We start from the raw sequence: 22,591 nt of genomic DNA on the forward strand, positions 1-22,591 counted from the left end.
TTTGGAATGGTAGCATCATTGTATTTTGTATAAAATGTTATGGATAGAAACTTAGGTTCATCATTTTTCAAATACTACAAAGGATATAGTATCATATTCCTTTACACAAGCCTACATTAAATAATTCTATTTTTGTTAAAATGATTTAATCCATTTAAAAAAATCAAAATTTTTAATAAATTTTAATTAATAAAAAAAAGTTATTTATTAAAATTAGAAATTCAGTTTTCACAACTAATAATAATAATAATTTTATCAAAAATTTCTGGCTGTAATATAAACTATCAGAGAAATAATTTATTAAATGTTATTGGGATATATATATATCCCAATATATATATATATATATACACATGAATTTAATGATACTGAATTCAATGACTATGGGTAAATTAATATAATGGACTTGTCTGTTGTATTTTCAAACAAATTTTTAAAATGGAAAAATAACAAGGAAATCTAAATTTACCGATTATTTTACATATTATATATGATTTTGTTCAGGAAATTATACACTAAGAATTTGATAACTAAAGTAAAATCAGTATTGTGGTTTAAGAAGAGATAGAATAAATAAGCAGCATAAATGTGTGTTAATGTAGAAGTAATGTTAAAAGTATAGTTGCACAACGTTAAGACAAAATTCTGATGGCTACAAAGTTATAATAAACACAAAAATCTATGCTAAATAGTTAATGAAATAAATTGCAAAAGTACATTATGCTTAAAAACTGTTTATAAATTTACTTACTATAATTAAAAATCTAAAACAAGATGGCAATTTCAATTATTAACAAATCATTATTATTAGAGTGTGAAAAAACTTCATAATTTTCATTAAAAAAATTTTAAAACTGCACTGAAATAAATTTAATTTTATTGAAATTGTTAATTGACAGGATTTTTCCCGAAGCTTATGCCCTTGATATAAATTACAAAAATACAATTTAGTTAAAAAGATAATTCCAAAAACAATAAAAATAAAGCATTCATTATTAATTTACCTTGAACATCCTTCATTATTTGACAAAAGTAAATGAATGGCATTTTATATTTAATAATTTTTGTTGTAGTTAGATTTTAAGGATATATTATGTCTGATTAAAACTTTATTGTAACACCCATCACAATAAATTTCTAAAAAAAATTATTTACAAAAGATGTTTGTTTATTAAAAACATAATTGTACTTTTATAATAAAAATTTGAGTCTGTAATTTTAAAATTAAGATTTATGAATTTAAACTATACTTTTTAAAAATATTAAAACATGCATTTACTTAATCAGTGGTTCTAAAATGAAAGTTATAATAACAGTTATAAATGTATAACAGCTTACTTTTGATCAAAAATCTTTTATCAAACAGCAATGAAGGAAGTTCAAAAAATTTAAGAGTAGTTCAAGAAAAGATTAATACTTTATTTTTATTGATATTAGAAGATTTAAAAAAAATTAAATTGTGTTTTTACAATCTGTATTAAGGATACAAGATTTGGGAAAAATCCTGTCAATTTCCAATTTCAATAAAAATAGATTTATTTCAATGCAGTTTTAAAAGTCTTTTAATGAAAATTATATACTTATTCATGAAGATTAATCCAGTATGGGCACTAGAACCCAAAAATAAATAACTATTTTACCACTTTGATTTTCAATCTATGTTCCATGCATTTATCTGTGGCTCACTCAAATTTTAAAAATATTCTGTGTACGTTTAGTGAAATATTTAGCATTATTATTGTAGTAAAGTAATAAAAAACAACTTAGCGAATTTAATGATTTGACTGCTTCTAAATTTAAAAATAAATACATTTATTCAGCAACTAGAAAATCAGTTTGATGAAATAAAGGATATTTATCAATTTGATGAATATAAAACAGCTAAATGGAAAGTTGATTTAGGAAGTATCAAGAAAGTTTCTGACACTGCTGAGTTTTTGTTCTTTCTGTTCAGAAAGAAATAGCAGTAGATTACATCATTTTTGCGTTACTTCCCAGTCATGTAAAAATATAATTGTTACAATATCATATAAGAAATAAACAATAATTTTTTTGTGATGAAAATTTTAATTCGCTCGGATCATTTAAAATCATTGCCAGAACAGAAATCTTGTATAATATTGCTTAATAATATTTAAGTATTGTATAATACCTTGTGATGAAGACAAAATAAAAGCAAAAATAAAAAAAATGTTAATTTTCGAGTATGGGATATTTTTTAAAATATTAAATTTATGACTGTGTTCTTTGAACACAGTCAAATCAGATCAGAGTACAGTGTACTCTGATCTCTCAGCTAAAATCCCTGCTGATTTTACATCAGCTAAGTTTCCATCAATAGCTAATTTTTATAATAATTTTTTTTATTAATTATAATAATAACAATAATCAGCCCTAACATTAGTATTAATTTAATTTTTAAAAATCATTTATTTACATTATACCTTATATATGTCTATATAAGGTAGAATGAATTATGTTTTTGAACAAGAAACAACCATCATGTGCTGCTATCAATGTCACAAAAAATAATTTAAGTAACATTGAATTAAGTTTGAGATATCAGCTGCCAGAAAAGCGTTCTACACAATGTACAAAATGACCAGAAAACATAGATAGATTCAACTGGATCTATAACAACCTAATGATTCTGCAACATCTGGAATATGTTGGTAACATCCTAGAAATTTAAGAGTATAAAATTTCAACAGCCAAAGTTGTGTTTAATGATTCCTGAACGTCACCAAAATTATGAATGTTAATTGTAATCTGTTACATGTTTGAAATTTTTTGGTGTGTAATGACCATAGTATCTTCTTCTTCTTTTGATCCCTAGCTGGCAACTGGAGGGGGTGGCTGGCCATGCAATCAATACTTTGCTGTGGATGCCGCAGGATTTCAAACTTTGCTCACAAAGCTTTTTCATGTTTTACGGTCTATAGCAATGATGCTGGCCTCGTCAAGGTCAATTTGCTGATTCCTCAGGTCATCTGCAACTTGTTTTATCCAAGTTTTCTTTGAATTTTTGAATCTTCCACTGAAATCTTTGAAATCCACTGAAATCTTTGAATTTTCCACTGAGTAGGACGTTGCCTACAGGAGTTTGTACAGCAAGTGATCTGGGTCCATCCGGCACACATGACCAAACCATCTCAGTCTGTTTTGAATCTGCTCTTCAACTGTTGGTTATTGCTCGTATCTGAATCTGATGACTTCATTTCGGATATGATCATAAAGTGAGACCCGTATGATCTCGTGCAGGCACCACATTTGGTAAAACTTAGCCAGTTCAAGTCTGTTTGGAGGAGGGTCCAAGTTTCTGATCCATAGAGGATAATTGGGATGATAAGTGTGCAGAAGAGGCAGATTTTTGTCTGGATGGTAATGTTTGCCTGCACCATTTCAGTGAGGTGAAAGCTGTAGCTGCCTGCCCAATCCTGGCGCGGATTTCAGTTGCAGATGCTACTTTCTTAAATGGAGCAGTAATCTGAGATATTTGAATTCTTGGACTTGTTCGATCTGAGCTTCTCCAAGGTAAATAATGGATTGTGAGCCATCAGTTGTTAGTATCTTTTTTGTCAACATTGATCCTCAGTTCGAAGGACTCTGCTATAGTAGAGATTTCATACAAAATATCTGTGACCTCGGCATCACTATTAGCAAATATGGTGCTGTCGTCTGCAAACATCTGATCAGTTAGGTAGTGATCCTCAACATCATATTGTACTCCACGCCTTTCTGCAAATGCTCTCCTCATTATATCGTTAATTACAATGTTAAACAGCAGTGAGGAGATGACACCCCCGTGGAGAAATCCTGTTTTAATGGCAAATGCATTGATAATTCGTTTTGGATTTCCAACAGCTGAATGATGCATTGTGTGGTGCTTGGAAAAGGCGAATGATTTTCTGGGGTACATTGGCTTTCAGTGCGTTCCATACAGCAGACCAGTGGATGCAGTCAAATGCTGACTTAAAGTTGATGAACGCAATAACTGTTTGTATTCTGCAATTGATTCTTTTTTCCATCAGCTGACGGAAGGCGAAGATCCGATCACAGCAGCCATGATATAGCCGAAATCCAGTTTGCTCTTCCAAGCTTGTCTATTCACAATGTTTCAGCAGTCACAGTTGAATGACTTTCATGAACACTTTGTTAGTGATTGAAAGGAGACCGATGCCATGGTAGTTTTTGCAATCTTGACTATCCCTTTTTATGGATTGGTATGATGATGGTTTTTCTTCTAGGCGAAAGGTATATATACTTTATGAGCCAGATCAGCTGAAATAGTGTGTGGAGTCGGTGAAGCAGAATGTTTCCTCCAGCTTTGATTGCCTCCGCTGTGACCTCATCCATTCCAAGTGCTTTGCCATTTTTCAACAATTTTATTGCTACTTTAACTTCTTCAATCATTGGTTGGTATGGTTTAATGGCATTGCTGGTGCTTCAGTTTGTGGCGGGGCTGCAAGATATCCGTGTGGAAGATTGTGGTTGTAGAGTTCCTGGAAAAACTCCTTCCAGCGCTGTAGCCGTTCATTTGGTGATCGCACAAAGGATCCATCCATCTTTTGGATGTTGTTGTTGGTTGATTTTGTCTTCCTGTTTAACTTTATGAGTGTGCGGTACAGGGTGTGGTAATTGTACTTGGATGCGGCTTCTTCAAGGTCAGCTGCTATCTCATTCCAATATGCCTACCTATTTTCTTTCATTTTCCATCGACATCTTTGTTTAATTGCCAATAGTGTTCATAATTAGTCAGTTTTTCTCGTTTCTGTTTTTTCATACCATGTCCAGAAACTGATCTGAAATCCATGGCTGTGTTCTTGGCGGATGGCGGATGGCAAGGCACTATGGTTTGGCGCAATCCATGATGGCTTTATGGCTTTAGATACCTGGTTCTCCTCATCATCAACATCATCTGTTGTTGCCAATTGTTAAAATCGATTCGAAAATGCAATCTGGAATTCCTACTTGTATATGGGCCCCAGCAGGTGTGACCCATTGACAATGGCGCAAGCAATTGTTGTCGATGATGCCATGCTCAAAGTTGCCCATTGTTAGCTCCCATCAAACAGCTGGGGCACAGACTGACAGGATATGGGTCCTGATGGTGCCATTGATGCTGAGGACTGCTAGTCCTCAGCATGTATATAGATACACAAGAAAATGCCATTTCTACTTGCTTACTCGGTCAACTTACAGATTGTTTTACTAACATTATTATTGTTTTAAATACAGAGATAGTTTTCATCTGATAATATTAAAAGATAACTAAAAACTATAATCTATAATAACCTTCAGAAGGTCATAAAAACTGTCATTTTTTATCATTATAATACACGCTTAATGGCAGAGAGTAAAAACTGTAGTGCATATGGCTGATACCAGGTTGATTTTTGTCTTCATAAATGTAGAATAACATATAATAAACTCTAGAATTATTTCCTATTTCAAAAAAACTTGATGTAAAAATTATTACCAGAAAGGTCTGAATTTCTTCTTTAAAGTGGTGTAAGACTCAGGGAAATTATTAAAACTTTTGGTTCATAAAGCAAGCATAATCAACTACTGTCAAACAGAACAATTTGAACTGATTATATACAACTGAATTTAATCAACAAATCAGTCAGCCTTAAAAGTGTCATGAATTGTCTACTAAAAAAAAAAGTTTTAAAACTTTACTTTATACACGTTACAAACAATTGCAAAATACAATTTCTTTATGGCAAGGAAAATATAGGAAATTTTGACAGAAATGTTTTTCATGCTCAACTGCTTGAAAAATCAATTTAAGTCAACTAGAATTCAATTTAATGGTTTCAAATAATATATGAAACAAATAGTAAACGATAATTTTCTAGTACAGCTATGGACAAAAGTTACACATAGTTTTCTGGCTTTCCAGTTCACCACTGTAACTTGTGTGATGTCGTAGAAGTGTCCAAATATCTATGGGTTTTGTTTAATCCTGCTCAGCAGATAGCTTGCATCATTGTTTCTTGTACTGTGTATACTAGAAGATTATTATAACCATGAATCACAAAGTTAGAATTGATGTTTGTTGTTTATTAGAACCCAAAAACAGAATTGTGACTGGGGAATCAAGGAGCCAGCAGATTTAAAACATAAATGGTCCAGCCAGTTCTTGAAATCAGTCCTCTCATAAGGAAAGACAAGCAGTAACCCTCTGTGCCACCACAAACATACTACTTTCTTTAAAATATCTGTATAACTCAAAATTTTTTGTACAATTCTGTGCATAGACTGTCTGTAAGATTAAATAAACCTATTTTTGTATGTTTAACCATGTATCTGAAAAAATTTAATGTGAATTTATTGTTAATTTTTTTTTAATGAATATTACAAAAGAGGTACATGAATTTATGAAAAATATACATGAAAAATGAAGCTTTACTACATAAAATTATAACTCATACCATGAAAGTATAATAAAACATGACAATAAGTATGGCTAGTTAATCTGTACCAGGTTTGTCAGTCATTTTTCATTTGATTCTGACTTAAACCACCAGTCCAGATATTACTGTTGCACCTTGTGTTTTTCTGTTCATTCTCTTTTGGGAACATAGGTAATTACAAATAAACAATCTTTTTTATTTCACAGGTTTTGATTTATTAATATGATGAAAAAATCATTGTGTGTGTCTAAAAATAATAAACAACCAAGCAATAAACTGTCATTATCGTCATCAGCAACAACAACAATATTTTCTGCTGGAATTAAAGTAGCAATTACTTCATTATTTGTAATTGTATTCAGTGCACCGATAAATGAGGCTGCAGTAATTCAAGGTAACCATTGACAATTAAATAAACTCTTTTGCTCCCATAATAAATTAGCATTAAAATGCAAACATAATTCCTTAAAAACTACAATGCTTAGTAAATTACTGTCTATCTACACATTTATCTAATACAACCATTGTACATATAGTGAGTGCATTTGCACACATATGAAGATATTCAGAAATTAAAGAGTTAATAGGAAGACAAAGAAAATTAATTTTTCACAGGTGGCAGTGCTGCCATATCTGTAGGATGTATCCTTTAGTTTATCAGATCTCAGTTGCAGTAAACAATGTTTTGTAGTGTGTTTAAAATGGTGCTATAAATTTAAAATCCAAACACTAAGTACATAAAAATCATTTATTTCTTTTGTATGAAATAAGAAACAACTATTTTACTAACCTTTTTTTTTTTTGTTTATGATGAAAATATTATGAATAAAAAAATTGTATTTATGTTTAAAGAAAGAAGTAATGTTCAAGATAAAGATAGGAATGAAAAACTATCAATTGCATCTGATATAACATTTTCAGAAAATATAAGAAAAAATGTATGTTTTGATAGATTTTTAAACTTAATGAACAATATAAAAAATTATCAAGAACTGTTCTTGAACAGTTCGTGATGTGAACTGCTATGAAAATATAAGGTTGCTGTTAAATATCCAGACACTGGAATTGAAAATCCTGATAAATGAAACTAAGAAAGATAGAATGACTGCAGTCCAAGCATTTCTCCTACATTAAGAAAATCAAGGTGTCTTCAAACTGAAGACTCTGATAAAAGAATAATGAAAATTAGAGAACATCACTACACACCTAGAATAAGCAATAGATAATCAATGCAATGACATCACACACTCACTGATAGTGAAAAACTCAAACTGTTGATATTTTGAATTTACAACATGATAATCATTTTCAACAACAGATAAAAAGACATTATAAATTTTGATGTATACAGTAAGATCCTACATTTCTATGTTCTATGGTTGCAATCGACGTATAGCATATTTCTGCTACTGAGTGGAATACAATAATTAAAATAAAACATAATTTCTGAGAGAAATATATGTTATTTTTATTTTTACATATTGTTTTTATTTTAGTATTACAACCTCTGACGTGCTTAAATATAGATTTAATGAGATGGATGAGGTGATATGTGAAAAAATGTCAGATCCTTGCCAATAATTCTAACCCAAGAGACTAGCTGAAATAGAAGACAGTATCTTAACCACTACACAGCTGGCATTTTTGACAATGATATATTTAAATCATTTGAGATGCAAGTGACATTATTCACTGTTAGTTTCTCTGTGAGTAATGATGTCCATTATATACTCAATCCTCATGATGGTGTCATATGTGTAGCTAAATGCAATCTACATTTCAATTAGCAATTGTATGTGTTGTATTGCATGTTAAAATATTGGTTTAACAATTCTAACCTTGTAAGATAATTTAATTAAGAAGTTTTTAGGAACTGCAGAGATTGGTTTTTAATATAATCAATGACTTTGAGTGTTAGCACTGATGAAGAACATATCATCTTCTATCCCAACTTCTTTATGAAACATTAAAGGTTTTTACTTGATTTATTTAGTATACGAGTAACAGAAAACATATTTTAAAATATTTCTTTTATCTGCATATAAGAATTCATTCACAGCTACTGTTCTAAAAAAAAAAACCTTGTTGCTGTAATAAAAAGTTTACATATATCTCTACACAACAAATACTTCTTAAATACTTCTTATATTAAACATCTACATTTTGTATATAGAAAATAATTACGTCAAAATTTTACTAAAGGAATGTATATCATATTAATGGAAAAATATCAGTGTTACTGTTGGAGCAATAATAAATTCACTATATATCCCTGCTGCTGAGAAATTTTCAAACTCTGGATTGCATCGTAACCTTCAATATCCATCTGATAAGAAAAAAAAATTCTATTCACAGCTAAATTTAAGAATTCTATTCTATATGTAAACTGACTGATACATGCCTATGGCCAGTACCTACAAAGGATGCTGTAATTTAAACAGGTTCCCAAAACTTCAAACATATCTACCTAGTTGAAACTGATATAATTCCACCAAGAAAGAAGGGATCAAAGATAATAGAAGACAGTAGATAGAAGAAAAAAGAAAAAATCTACCGACACTAGGGCTGGAAAATGAGACAGACAATTCAACCCAAAAAAATATTAAGAACCTGGTATGTTGTATCTTGGTAATAATATTTTTTCTAACTTTAAGACCCCATTACCTAAGGACAAAATACGAATTCAGCAAGGAAATTTTCCACACTTACTACAAAACATTGTTTACTGCAATTGAGATCTGATAAAACTAAAGGATACATCCTACAGATATAGCAGCACTACAAACTGTGAAAAATTAATTTTCTTTGTATTCCTATCTATTAATTCTTTATCTTTAATCTCTGAATATCCTCATATATGTCAAATGCACTCACTATATGTACAATGGTTGTATTAAATAAATGTGCAGATAAACAATAATTTATTAAGCACTGTAATTTTTATGGAATTATGTTTGCATACTTACACAAGTAATTTGTGAGGGCCGATAATGTTAGTTGTAAGATTATGATGTATTGAAGAATGAATGTCTGTTGTTATTGGTTTATTTTATTATTCCAGTTAGATAGTTACGGAAGTAATCTGTGAAGCCATAAAATGTTAAGAGTAAACTGCGAAATTGAAGAGTGAATATGTGTTGTCATTGGTTTTGTTTTTATCGGCTTTCCTCTTCTTATTAGATATTTACGAAAGTAATTTGTGAAGGCAGAGAATGTTAAGTGTAATATACTATATTGAAGAATGTATGTGTGATGTCATTGGTTTATTTTTCTATGTTGATTACATAGTTATAGAAATAATCGCCGAGGGTGGTGTGTGTTAAGTGTAAGTGCAATATTGAAGAATGAATGTGTGTTGTCATTGGATTACATTCCTATTCTGATTAGATAGTTACGGAAGTAATCTGTGAGGCTGGTGAATGTTATGAGTAGTCTTTGGTATTGTAGAGTGAATGTGTGTTTTTAGTGGTTAATTTTCCTATTCTGAAAAGATAGTTACTGAAGTAATTTGTGTTTTGGGTGAGGGGTATTCCATTTTAATTCAACAAGTTTTCATAAATTTTATTGCATTACTATTTTTGGTTTTGATGATATTTTGTATTTGATATTTACCCACCTTGTAGTGGCTAAAAAATATTTTTTTATATTTAAAAAATTTTTCTCTTTAGCAAGAGATTATTTTCTTACTTGCTAACACATAAAAACAGCCATTTTCGTCAGTTTTTCTACGAGATGTAGCCTTCTTATTTTACTTCACACGAAAATCAGATAGGGCTTTTGGAGAGAGTAATGTTGGAACTTCATTTTAGTGTAATCAAAATTCATTTCATTACATAACCAAATCTTTTAATGTTTACTAAAATCATTTTTATAAATTGTTTTTTTTTTCAAATTTTGGGTTCAAAATAAATAATGAAGGGCTTAAGGTAACGTGCCACTTTTTTACCTTTTAACTCTTAGGTACTGTACTGCATATAAAATAAATTTTATAAATTTATAAAATAAATAATAATTGTTTTGCTTTATACATTGAACTGACTCAGGGTTCCTTAATAAATAATTTTATCTACTACATGGAATTATGCAGTTTATGTAGATATCTTGACTTAATTACAAACTGTCCAGCCAGATTGCCACTGAAAGGTTAGAATAAATTTAACATGACTCATTAATTCAACTTTTCGTAGCAAGTTATAATAAAATCAGCTCTGAGATAGTAGCTGTAAGTGAAGCTACTTGATCAGAAAGCTTATCAAAAAGTTTTTTAAGTTCATTGCAGGATCCGCACTGCTGATTATTAACGTTTGGAAGAGTTTGTTTCGATGTAGCGGTGGCAAAAGATACATCTGGTTTAACCAGGTTCCGTGAATTATTTAACTTTTTGTATTCTCTTCGTGCGGCCGGGAAAGATAACTTTTGCTCCGTACAGATTTTGAGAATTGCCTTTTCTTGTTTAAAGATTGGACAATCTCGGGAGTGGACCACTGCAGTTTGCACATTTTTCACTTTCTTCGCAGTTAGTGTCATTGTGAGCTTCTTTAGTACATCGAGCACAGATCTCAGTTTTCGTGCAAGATGTTGTAGTGTGACCAAAACCTTGGCATCTGAAACATCGCCGTGGGTTGGGTATGAATGGTCGTACTCGAACCGAGAGGTAACCCACTTTAATCTTCTCTGGTGGAACAGGGAGATTGAATGTTAGTATAAGAGACGGTGTCGGTTCTTCTGTTCCGTTCTGCCGTTTCATAATACGTTTCACATCAACAACATCTTGGTGGCAAAACTCGTCAACTATTTCAGTGATATCTATATCTAAAAGGTCTCGACAAAAAATTACACCCCGGCTCGTATTTAAAGTTTTGTGGCTTTCTGCACATATATTTATACCACCCATATTATGGAGACGTAAGATAGATCGACTCTGTTCGTCGTTGAATGTTTCAATCAGAATCGATCCGTTACGTAATTTCCTGATGTTCTTCGAGGAGCCACTTGCACCTGTTACAGTTTTGTTTATTAAGAAAGGTGAAACCTTTTGGAGGGAGCCACCTTCCTGACTATTTCGGAGAACAACGAATCTAATATTTTTAGAATTCAAGTCTAAAGATTAGCAGTTCTCTTCGGTAGGACTTTTATCCTCGTCAGACAAAGCTGATCGAGGTCTCTTCACAAGACTTAATTTGGTGGTTTTTTCAGATGGACCACCAACCATCTTTGAATTTAATATAGAAACTGAAATTTTGGTCCCACGAGTACCGGCGTAAAATGGACCACTCCAGCAGAGCGCACGCGTACTGGAGCTAGAGCTAAATACAACTGGGTTCACCCTGGTGCCCAGAGGACATCGTTCGAGACTCACTACGAAGAGCCATTAACCCATCGGCACGATTTGTTCCCACCTTGGGTTACGGTTGCGTTTCGTAAGATGTCGCAACACCACCGAGTGTTAATGTAAGAAATATCAGTGTAGGATGTTGTTGTGTAATTGTGTAAGTGTTTATGTTGTAATTTATGTAGTGTTCTCGATGTAGTATATTTGTGTATGATGTAAAGTGTTCTGCAGCTCACTGTATAGTGGGAAGAAAAGCTGCAGAGGCTAGGCCCGTGGGGACGCCAAAGTCCCCCCAAAGTCATAAAAAATAAGACTCCCCGTCGGTGAATCGAAAAAAACAATCTACTAAAAGTCAATATATCGAAATAATCGTTGAATCGAAAATATCGAAATGTCGGAAACTCCACCTTTCGAAAAAATCGATTTACGAAAAATCGATCTATGGGAAAAAAATCTTTCGATATAAACGATAAACGAAAATATCGTTCGTTCGAACAATCAAAAAAATGGATTCGATCAATCAAACAAAATAATCTATAGATCAATCGAAAAAAACCATGTTCCCCTCAATTTATCGAAAATATGATCAATCGAAAAAATAAATGTAGCGAAAATATCGAATGCCAGAAAATTAAATCTATCAAAAAAATCGATCTATCAAAAAATCGATCTATAGAAAAAATATTTAAAAAATCGATCGCAAAATTCGATCAATCGAAAAACCCATCAATTGAAAAAAGGTATTTCGATTTTTTCGATAGATTGTTTTGTCCGACATATCGATTTTGTGTCAATGGGTATATATTTTCGATTAATCGAATTTAAGATAGATTTATTTTTCCCATATCGATTTTTGGTATCGTTCTTTCGATATTTCTATTATTTAATAGTTCAATTTTTCGAAAGCTCTATTTTTTGATAGATTGAATCGAAGACAAAAAAAAAGGTTACATACAATAATGGTAGATAGATTAATCATACAATGTTAGATACAATCATACATGATGGTAGAGCCTCGTCATATTTATTTTCAATGTTTGTTAAAAGCACACTTCACGTTCTGAAAGTTATGTTAAAAGCTATAAATGTAATAGTTATGGACAATCATGCGACTTCCAAAAATGACAAAGTCAACTTAAGAGTAATCCTATGTCAGCCATACTACAATCAGCATTGAAGCTCATTGAAATACAGCTCTCGTTGCTGCCGATTATTGGTAGGGTCTTCGAGAAGATACTATATTTGCGCATAAATGAGAGGTTGACGTCGCAGTGATTATTGATGGAAGATCAGTATGGTTTTCGTCCTGGTAATGGGACAGAGGACACTATCCTAAACGTCATGGGTATTGTGAGGAATAGTCGTGGCGAGTATGTCTTGGGGATTTTCCTGGACATATCTGGTAAATTTAACAATTTGTGGTGGCCCTCTACTTTGTATCAGTAACAAAGACATGGATGTTCTTAGAGTGAAATGCATAGTTATTTCAGTCATTGAGACGTTCTGCTTTGTGATGGTGGCCACAATGTAATGAAGACACTGTTTAAGGGTTGTCCTCAAGACAGTGTACTAGGCCCTTTGTTATGGGTTGTAGAGTTTGATTCTCTGATGTGACTGAGGTTGCCCGGCGATTGTCCTGTTATCACTTATGCTGATGATAGGGCTGCTGCTGGTCAAAGGATGCAAACAGAACAAGATTGAAGTTAGAGTCTCTGAGGCCTGTAGGATACTAGAGCTGTGGGGCCATCGGTACAAGATGCCATTCAGCCTGGATAAAACAACAATGTTGTTGCTGAAAGGCTGTTTGTCTGTAATGCTATAGTGCATAAATCTATATCAGGCCACTGAATTTGTAATGTTTAGGTTCAGAAGTATCTCAGGGTGCTGCTTGACAAAAATGTTTGATTCAAGGAACATTTCTAATACGTCATGAAGAAGGCTAAAGTGCCTTCTTTGGTATTCGACATGTGGTGAATTCGGATTGGGATCTAAATTTTAAGACCATGTATTTCTTTTATAAAGGTATAAGTGAGGCAATTATGTTGTATGCCGAATAGACTAAAATATTAAACTTATAGGGATATTTTACCGAGGCCCAATGCTTCTGCTGTTAACAGTAATAGGGAGTTATCGCACTACCTCTTTTGAGGTGTTCTGGTGATTGCTGGAGTCAAGCTCATTAATGTTCTTGCGGTTGATCGTAAACAGTGTTATTTTGCAAAAAAGTCGAATGAATTGACTTCTGCAAAAATTTGAGAGATTGAGAATAGTGGATTTCAGTTGTGGCAGGAGAGATGAGATGAAACAACTAATAGGCGTTATATGCATGGTCTCTTCCCAACATGAGGAGTTGCTGGGTGCCTCTTGGGTGTGTCCTAATAATATGCTACACAGTCTCTTTCCGGCCATAGTACTTTTAGAAATAAAATTGACTCGTTTCGGCCTGGGTGATACACATCTGTGCATGAGTTGTGATATAATGGACAATGCTTTTCCATCTTTTGTATATCTGTCTTCATTATGAGGGCAGACGATTAGAGGTTGGTGAGGCAGCTCCAATGTATTGGATCTTACTGTCAATTGGAAAAGCTGGGCCGAATGGCATATAGTAGAGAGTTTTATAAAATATTTGGTTATTCAGAGAGTTGGGGAGGACATATAGAAATGGATGTTCGTGTAACAGCGGTAGCTAGGGTCACTTGGGCATTTAAGTTGCCATGATAGGAGTTTTTTTAGTTTTGTTTAGTGTTGTGTTTGTTTGTTATTTTGCGATATTGTTCATTTAATTTTCTTTTGTTATAGGGCATTTAGTTCAAAATTTATATTGTATTCTACTTGGTCTACTTCATACAAGTAGTTTTAGTTATTTGTTTTTTTTATGTTAGTTTATAGGTTTTCACCGATGGAAATGTCATTCGTGACATTGTGACAAAAGACCAACATGATGACTGAAAAATGTTAATCACTCTGTGGTCTAAAAGATGATGCAGTAAAGCCCATCAGGACTAGGTATGGATGGGGTGGCATGGCAACCGTAATCATCACATGGCAGGATCTTCCCCTTCAGGGTCAGGATGGACTACTATGACGTTCCACACAAAGTATGGTGTTCGAAGATGAGAAGACTCCAGTGGTTGTTTGAAAATCCAAATCAATGAAGAAGAGAAGAGTGGCCGTATTTTTTAGTGTGAGAGGAGTTTTAGACAAGTTGTGTTTAAACTCACAAAACAGTTACATCGAACTTATATACTGAGGAATGCTTACCTAAAGTTATTAAAACAATATATGGTTTCTTTACCACAATAACACTTCAAGTATTTGGCCAAAAGTGTAAGATGTGTGATGGAAACTATTTTGAAAAAATTATAAATAACAAAGTTATACTGCTAAACTTTCCTAGTGCTCTTTGTATATACTGCTTCAGTTTAGAGGGGGAATTGCCTGTAATACCTCTCAAAATCAATTAATGTGGAAAAACAAACCAATATTATGTATCCTGAAAAACCTTTAACCTCAACAATTTAATTTTGTCGATACATTGTTATCTTTTGGAATATTTTTTGAACAAACACCATACACATAATTTACTCAATTAACTCTAGTATGATGTATGATTTTGAGATCTTAAAAAAAACAAAACAGACTTTTCTGGTTAGAAAAGTATCCTGTCACAACTGTTTAAACTCATGTATCAATCTTAAGAGCATATTCACCAATCCTATATGACTGTCAGCAAGATTATTTTTTAGCAATCAGTATGTTTTTACAGATTATGAAAAATTTGATCTTCCTAAAGGAAGACAATTCATCATGTTATTTATTACTTGATGAGTAAACAATGATGCTCATTTTGAATATGATAATAGTAAAGTACAACTATTACGGACTACTACTAATGGACTAGTATAAACTACTAATTACTGGAAACTGAAATCATTAAATTATGTAAGATAAGAATAGATATAAAATTATTTTTAAAAATATTTAATTCAATAAAAATATTTATGAACTAACATGGATCATATACCTTTATTTGTTTTAACTATATTGCAAGACTGCTGCTGCAAATCATATGTAAAACAAATTACATTAATTATTTTAAATAAATGTTATTTAGTTTTTATGTAGATAATTATTAGTTATTAAAGAACTAATAATGTTAAATTTTGGGCTTACTTCTCAAAATAACATTCCAATCTAATTAGAAAAGTATGCTGTCACAACTGCTTAAACTTATGGCAACAATTTTTATAGTATGGACCACTCATAGGAAAATCATTTACTAACATTATTGATCAATAGTTAGTAACCAGAAATCTTTAACAGCATATAATCTGTATGAAATGGCAGTCTATTACGTGATGCCATTAATGGAATTCCAAAAAATAAGTAAATAATGCTTAGTTGTAGTTTGAATACTAATTTACACTTTTTCAACCCTTTTGATGTTTCATGTATACATCACTTTTTAATATCACAAAGTTATATACATTAAGTAATCACTGATATAGAAGTATAAGGGCAATATTTTTCAATTTTACTAACATGCTTACATCAAATCTGAATATCACTTTCTATTTTTTGTGAGGGCCATTTTTATTCAAATCTACCTCAGGTTATAGTCAGCGGCTATCAATTAAGAAATAAATTTGGTAAATAATTCACTTACACGTATAACTTATAAAAACAATCATACAGCAGTATAATTTAAAGGGAAAACACGTGTTTTTTATGACATCAGCACCCCCTTAATGAATTTTGAAAAACTTATTGTGATCTATAGATCACAATAAGTTTTATAACCTATACTCATATAGGTTATAACCTATACGAGTAACCTATACGAGTAGAAATATATACGATAGAAAATACTATAAGATAGAAATATTACGATAAAAATATTACGATAGAAATAATATACAATAGAAATATTTGAATCAAATTTAATGAAAATCAGTTTTGTCAACCCTGAGCTATAAGGCCAAAAACAGTACCACACATGTATGCATAAACATAAGTTTTATTTTTGGTCTAGATGAGTTAGTTGGGCCCTAAAACATGGTTTTAAGTCTCTATCTAATAATTCACTCGCAAAAGTTTGTCAAAATAACTTCATATTAAGGTTGTTTTAATATGATTAAGTATTATTGACTGCAGTATATTAAGTTTGGGCGTTAACGAATAATTTAATTGGAGATTGCTCAATCAAATCAGCAATTGTGGCAGTTGTTTGTATTCGTGTTTTCTTTTGTCCCTAACCTGGCCTACATCTAACAAATGCAGCAAATAAATTCAAGTTTTTCCCGATTAAGCGTTATTGAATTGATAATAACAATTGAAGAACATAAGAAAGAAGCCCTAATAAGAAAGGGAGTCCGACAAGGATGTTCCCTATCTCCGTTACTTTTTAATCTTTACATGGAACTAGCAGTTAATGATGTTAAAGAACAATTTAGATTCGGAGTAACAGTACAAGGTGAAAAGATAAAGATGCTACGATTTGCTGATGATATAGTAATTCTAGCAGAGAGTAAAAAGGATTTAGAAGAAACAATGAACGGCATAGATGAAGTCCTACGCAAGAACTATCGCATGAAAATAAACAGAACAAAACAAAAGTAATGAAATGTAGTAGAAATAACAAAGATGGACCGCTGAATGTGAAAATAGGAGGAGAAAAGATTATGGAGGTAGAAGAATTTTGTTATTTGGGAAGTAAAATTACTAAAGATGGACGAAGCAGGAGCGATATAAAATGCCGAATAGCACAAGCTAAACGAGCCTTCAGTAAGAAATATAATTTGTTTACATCAAAAATTAATTTAAATGTCAGGAAAAGATTTTTGACAGTGTATGTTTGGAGTGTCGCTTTATATGGAAGTGAAACTTGGACAATCGGAGTATCTGAAAAGAAAAGATTAGAAGCTTTTGAAATGCGGTGCTATAGGAGAATGTTAAAAATCAGACGGGTGGATAAAGTGACAAATGAAGAGGTATTGCGGCAAATAGATGAAGAAAGAAGCATTTGGAAAAATATAGTTAAAAGAAGAGACAGACTTATAGGCCACATACTAAGGCATCCTGGAATAATCGCTTTAATATTGGAAGGACAGGTAGAAGGGAAAAATTGTGTAGGCAGGCCACGTTTGGAGTATGTAAAACAAATTGTTGGGGATGTAGGATGTAGAGGGTATACTGAAATGAAACGACTAGCACTAGATAGGGAATCTTGGAGAGCTGCATCAAACCAGTCAAATGACTGAAGACAAAAAAAAAAAAGCGTTATTGCATTATGAGGCAGATTCTTGTTAATGCATTCACAAAATGATTCACTATTTATGGCATTTTTTACCCTGTACGAAGTTGTACATGCACTCAAAATATTCTTCACCATTGCAACTGCATACACTAACATCAGCTTTATTTTTCTATTAAGCCTCTGGAACCACCATAAGGTCTTCAGAGGATATGTATAAATGTAATTGAAGTGTAGTCTAGAACAATATCAGGTCAAACATTCCTGAGACGTGTGGTTAATTGAAACTCAACCATCAAAGAACACCGGTATCCACAATCTACTATTCAAACCCATATAAAAGTACTATTCAAACCCTTTACTAGGATTTGAACCTTAGAATTCTCATTTGCAATGACGAGTTGACCGCTAGACCAACCCGGTGGGTTACTAACATAAGCTAAGGCTTTGTAACTGAAAGTAGAAAGTGACTGAATGACCTCATGAGAGCAGGAATATCACTGCGATAAAAAAAATTATATTAGGTAATGTATGTAGTTATCTAAATAAAATAAGATAATTATCTTATTTTAAGTCAACGTAGGAAGACTGCTAATCATTCACACCTCAGGGTGTTATAAAATTTATAACAAAAAGTCATATTTTTTCAATTACCTGTTGAACATAATAAATAATCAGTTTCTATAATGTTTATCGCACAATTTTTCCTCACTTTGTGTGTAATCATCAATTGATGATTATAAGTATTGGTGTGTAACTATACAGATATAAAAAATACATATAACAATTTAACTTTGATCTGTAAAAGCTTAATCTTAAAAGGGGTTTATGTACTTATACATTTTAAATAGAAATTCATACAATTTGATTTTGTATGAATCATGATTAAATTAACATCCTCAAGAAATAAATATAATGTAATTTCAAAATTTTATGTAGACTTCAAAACAAATATGTTTACATGGCCAATTTATTTATTTTTGTTAAAACCTTTAAGCATTTCATAAATGAAATAACTGTTGATTATTTAAACATAACAGTCAAGTTTGGTAGAAACTAAATCCCTGAGGTGGGGCAGGAATGACAAAGTCGGATCCAGTTGCCCACTCCTGGGGATTGGAGGCAGGCAAAGAGAGAAAAGATCCAACTGTGGGGGGGGGAGGCCCCCTTAGAGTTTATGAATGCTTCCCTGGGCTCAGTTTTACTTCATTGTATGTCTGGCTTAGGGGAGTAGGGGTATAAAAAAGAAGTCCCTGTGAACAAAGGTATAATTTGTAGGGGTAACTACCATCTGTAATTCAGTAAGCTTGGTAGGCACACTGCATGAAACATTATTTTCAGCTTGGGAGGAAAGCATGAATGACAGAAAACCACTCTTCATTTTTTCTGTAACTAGGCTAACAAAAGAAGATTTAGTTTAAGCTGCTATTATTTTATCACCAAGAGATAAATTAGAAAATGTATTAAAAATAGAATTGAAGCTTATTCTTAATAAAATAACTTATTTTATTAAGAACTTATTTAAACAAAAAGAATTAACTGGCTACATAAAAAGATAAAACTCAGTTTTTAATATATGCAATTGCCAATTATATTTGATATTGTATTTGATAAAACAATTGTATTTGATAAAACATGTTTTTTTAAATGGACATTTTATCTTTACTTTTATGAAATTTCAGCAGTGGCAGGCCTTTACAAAAATAGTTGATCATTTCAAACTATCATTTTAAAATTATTTTTATAAAAGAAATCCATAGATTGTTGTATAGTTTCTGAAGGTGTTGAGAGGAGAAGGGGAATTAAGCATACCCTGTACTGGATAACTGCAGCTACATTTAAAAATGACAACGGTTTAAAGCCAGTAAGTGGCTTCATTTAGAACAACAAATACTTTGGTTTAAAAATCTAATAGCTTAAATATAGTTCATTAACATAATGGACATATATATATATATATATATATATATATATATATATATATATATATATGTGTCCTATTATCCTGGGGATATATATATATATATATATATATATATATATATATATATATATCCCCAGAATGTATATTGTTATAAATAAGATTAACTGAACTGATAACATAAAAATAAAATTATTTTATGCAATATTTTATTAAAATCATAAAAAAATACAGCTGATGGGCATATACAAGTATTTGCTAATACTTTCTTCAATGGATAGTGGATTTTACCTTCTGCATGAGAAGGATATGTGATACATTGAAGTAGTAAGTAGTAATTGAAGATTTTTAAATAAATGTAAAATTTCTTAATATTATAAAGATTTACTACTATCAAAAATCATTCTGATATGTAACTGGCTAAATAACCACTGAAACTACTTAACATTTTTTTTTAGGATAAAAATTAAAATTCATATTTTAATATACATTAATTGAATATTTATATATTTGTTCTTTTCAAGTCTATCTTATAAAAATGTCTATAAAATTGGGCATCATAAGTTTTCTTATATTTTATTTTAAATCTAAATAAAACAGGCTTTAATTTGGTTTATTAATATATATGAGTATATTGTTTCTTTACTTCTTGGATAAAAAATTATTACAGTTAAAACTGACTATGTAAGCCTGGTATGAAAAACTGTTGTAATTAATTAGGAAAGGCCATAACATTTTCAGGAAAGACTGTCTCATGCTAAGTCCTTTACAACTGTTTACATATTTTACTAACATAAGTAAAACTTGTTATGAATGCACCATGAAAAACTAAGGATTTGCTGGATACAAGGTCAATCTAATTATAAAGTAGAATGTTGTAAATGAAAGTCACACTAGACAGTTTTGAAGGAAGTTAAAGAGAATCCGCAGGGGCAATTGCTACGTGAATATTCTCTTTAGTTTCCCTAAAAAATGGAGAGCACATAAAACTTGACCCGATTATTTTTTGTCATTTTAACATAAAATTAAATTTTAGTTATGCCATAAGGCACATTTTAATACATATAAAGTGTAATGCAATATAATATCTCCCCCTCTCTCTTTCTTACAGTTTCCACTGAAAAATTGGATGTTTGTAAAATTATTTTTTTGTTCACAATGAAATGCTTACAATTTGCCAAAACTAATAATTTCTATTATACAAATAATTTTAAAATCATTTCTCTCATTGAGAATGTTAGTTTTAAACATGCGTATAACATTTTATTAAAATATCTTCTCTCCTCTTGAAAGTTGAGGACATTCTAGAACTTGTTTCTTACAAAGATTAAAAAATAAGCACCTTGAAATATTCAAAGGTTTTTACGCATCCTAATACAATGCTCAAATTAAACATTACACAATCTTTAAGTAGCCACAAGAGTCCTTGAAAGTAGCTATGAAACCATTCCAATCAACCAAAAAATAATCAGCTACCATATTATAAAGTATTAATAACAATCATAAATCACAATTGCCCACCTAGTTATTGCTACATGTATCTTATTACAGCATTCTTCATAAATATATTTTACTGAAAGACAACAATAAGCATGCATTGTTATTAGAAAGAATAAGAAAACTGGAAGAAAGTAAAAACAATCCAGTAATTCCTGTACATATGTACTGCAACTTTATTATATGCCATTTTTAAATTCAATTCAAACACAATATTCTTTACCCACAAAACATTTAAATATGAATACAATTTAAAACATATATAGTTTTATTAAATTAACAATGTATATATATTTTTTTTTAAAAGAAACATCACAATTTCATATTTACAAACAGTTCTGTTATATAAAAATGTTACTTTTTCTTTTTGGTTTTTTGATTTGATTCTCCAGCATTCTCAGAGCGTGGTTTTTGCCACGGAAGAGGTTTTCTCCTATACATTGGCCACGGTGGGATAGTTACCTGTAAAATATTAATAAAATTATTGCACTAACTGCTGTAAAAACATTCTGAACCGGGTACAAGACATTGTCTTCCAGTAAAAACAGGAAATTATTATAAAAAAAAAAAAAAAAAAAAAAAAAAAAAAAAAAAAAACAGTTGAAAAAGTAAATAATTTGCCACATTTTCAGAATAATCATAACATACCAAAGACAATAATGCAAGTCAAGAGGTAGTGTTCAGTAATGTCATAAATATATTAAATATTTATTACATTATTCTCATCATAAGAAAATGTAACTGAACTTACATCTAATTAATTGTTTCATTCAATTTATAAAAATAATAATTAAATTATTTTTGATAACTTAATAAACTTATTGGGTTTTGTTTTCTATAAAATTTGAAGTTCAGTATGAGTTGTGACAAATTAATCCTGAATTATTAGGGTTTTATTACCATTCAGACTAATATAAACTTTATTTAAATAATAGTTACAAGATTTTTCATAAAAATATTTTATAATGGTAAATTGGATAAACTAGATACATTTAAAGAAGAAACATTTATTTTGCAGTAATTATGATAAAATATAAAAAACAACTGTAATAATATAATAAAAATATGTACACAGAATTTTAACAAGAAAGAAGATGTATTTATTTTACTGCAATGTAAATGCACTGAAGATAACGCTTTCATAACTGATATGAAAGCTATAGTCT

At 31.0% G+C, this 22,591-nt stretch overlaps 2 protein-coding genes across 10 annotated transcripts in view; one reads left to right on the forward strand and one right to left on the reverse strand.

Moving 5' to 3' along the window:
• LOC142321545 (uncharacterized) overlaps positions 1-22,591 on the forward strand; it is an 81,019-nt gene that overhangs the window by 36,415 nt on the left and 22,013 nt on the right. For 7 of the 9 annotated variants that reach the window (XR_012755674.1, XR_012755700.1, XR_012755682.1 and 4 more), the window contains exon 2: positions 6,626-6,813. Coding sequence is in view for 5 of the 9 variants with exons in the window: in XM_075359753.1 (XP_075215868.1) it covers positions 6,642-6,813 (172 nt within the window). In the remaining 4 variants the exon portion in view is untranslated. Of the gene's footprint in view, positions 1-6,625; positions 6,814-14,636; positions 15,765-22,591 lie in introns of those variants that run through there. The other 2 variants (XM_075360169.1, XM_075360250.1) reach the window with 2 other exon arrangements.
• Positions 21,578-22,591, reverse strand: part of Spase12 (Signal peptidase complex subunit Spase12) — a 33,553-nt gene continuing 32,539 nt past the window's right edge. The window contains exon 4 of the mRNA XM_075360373.1: positions 21,578-21,887. Coding sequence (XP_075216488.1) covers positions 21,780-21,887 — 108 coding nt within the window. The 3' untranslated portion in view covers positions 21,578-21,779. The remainder of the gene's footprint in view (positions 21,888-22,591) is intronic.

This window comes from Lycorma delicatula, chromosome 1, assembly GCF_047948215.1.
Source record: "Lycorma delicatula isolate Av1 chromosome 1, ASM4794821v1, whole genome shotgun sequence".
Taxonomy (NCBI): domain Eukaryota; kingdom Metazoa; phylum Arthropoda; class Insecta; order Hemiptera; family Fulgoridae; genus Lycorma; species Lycorma delicatula.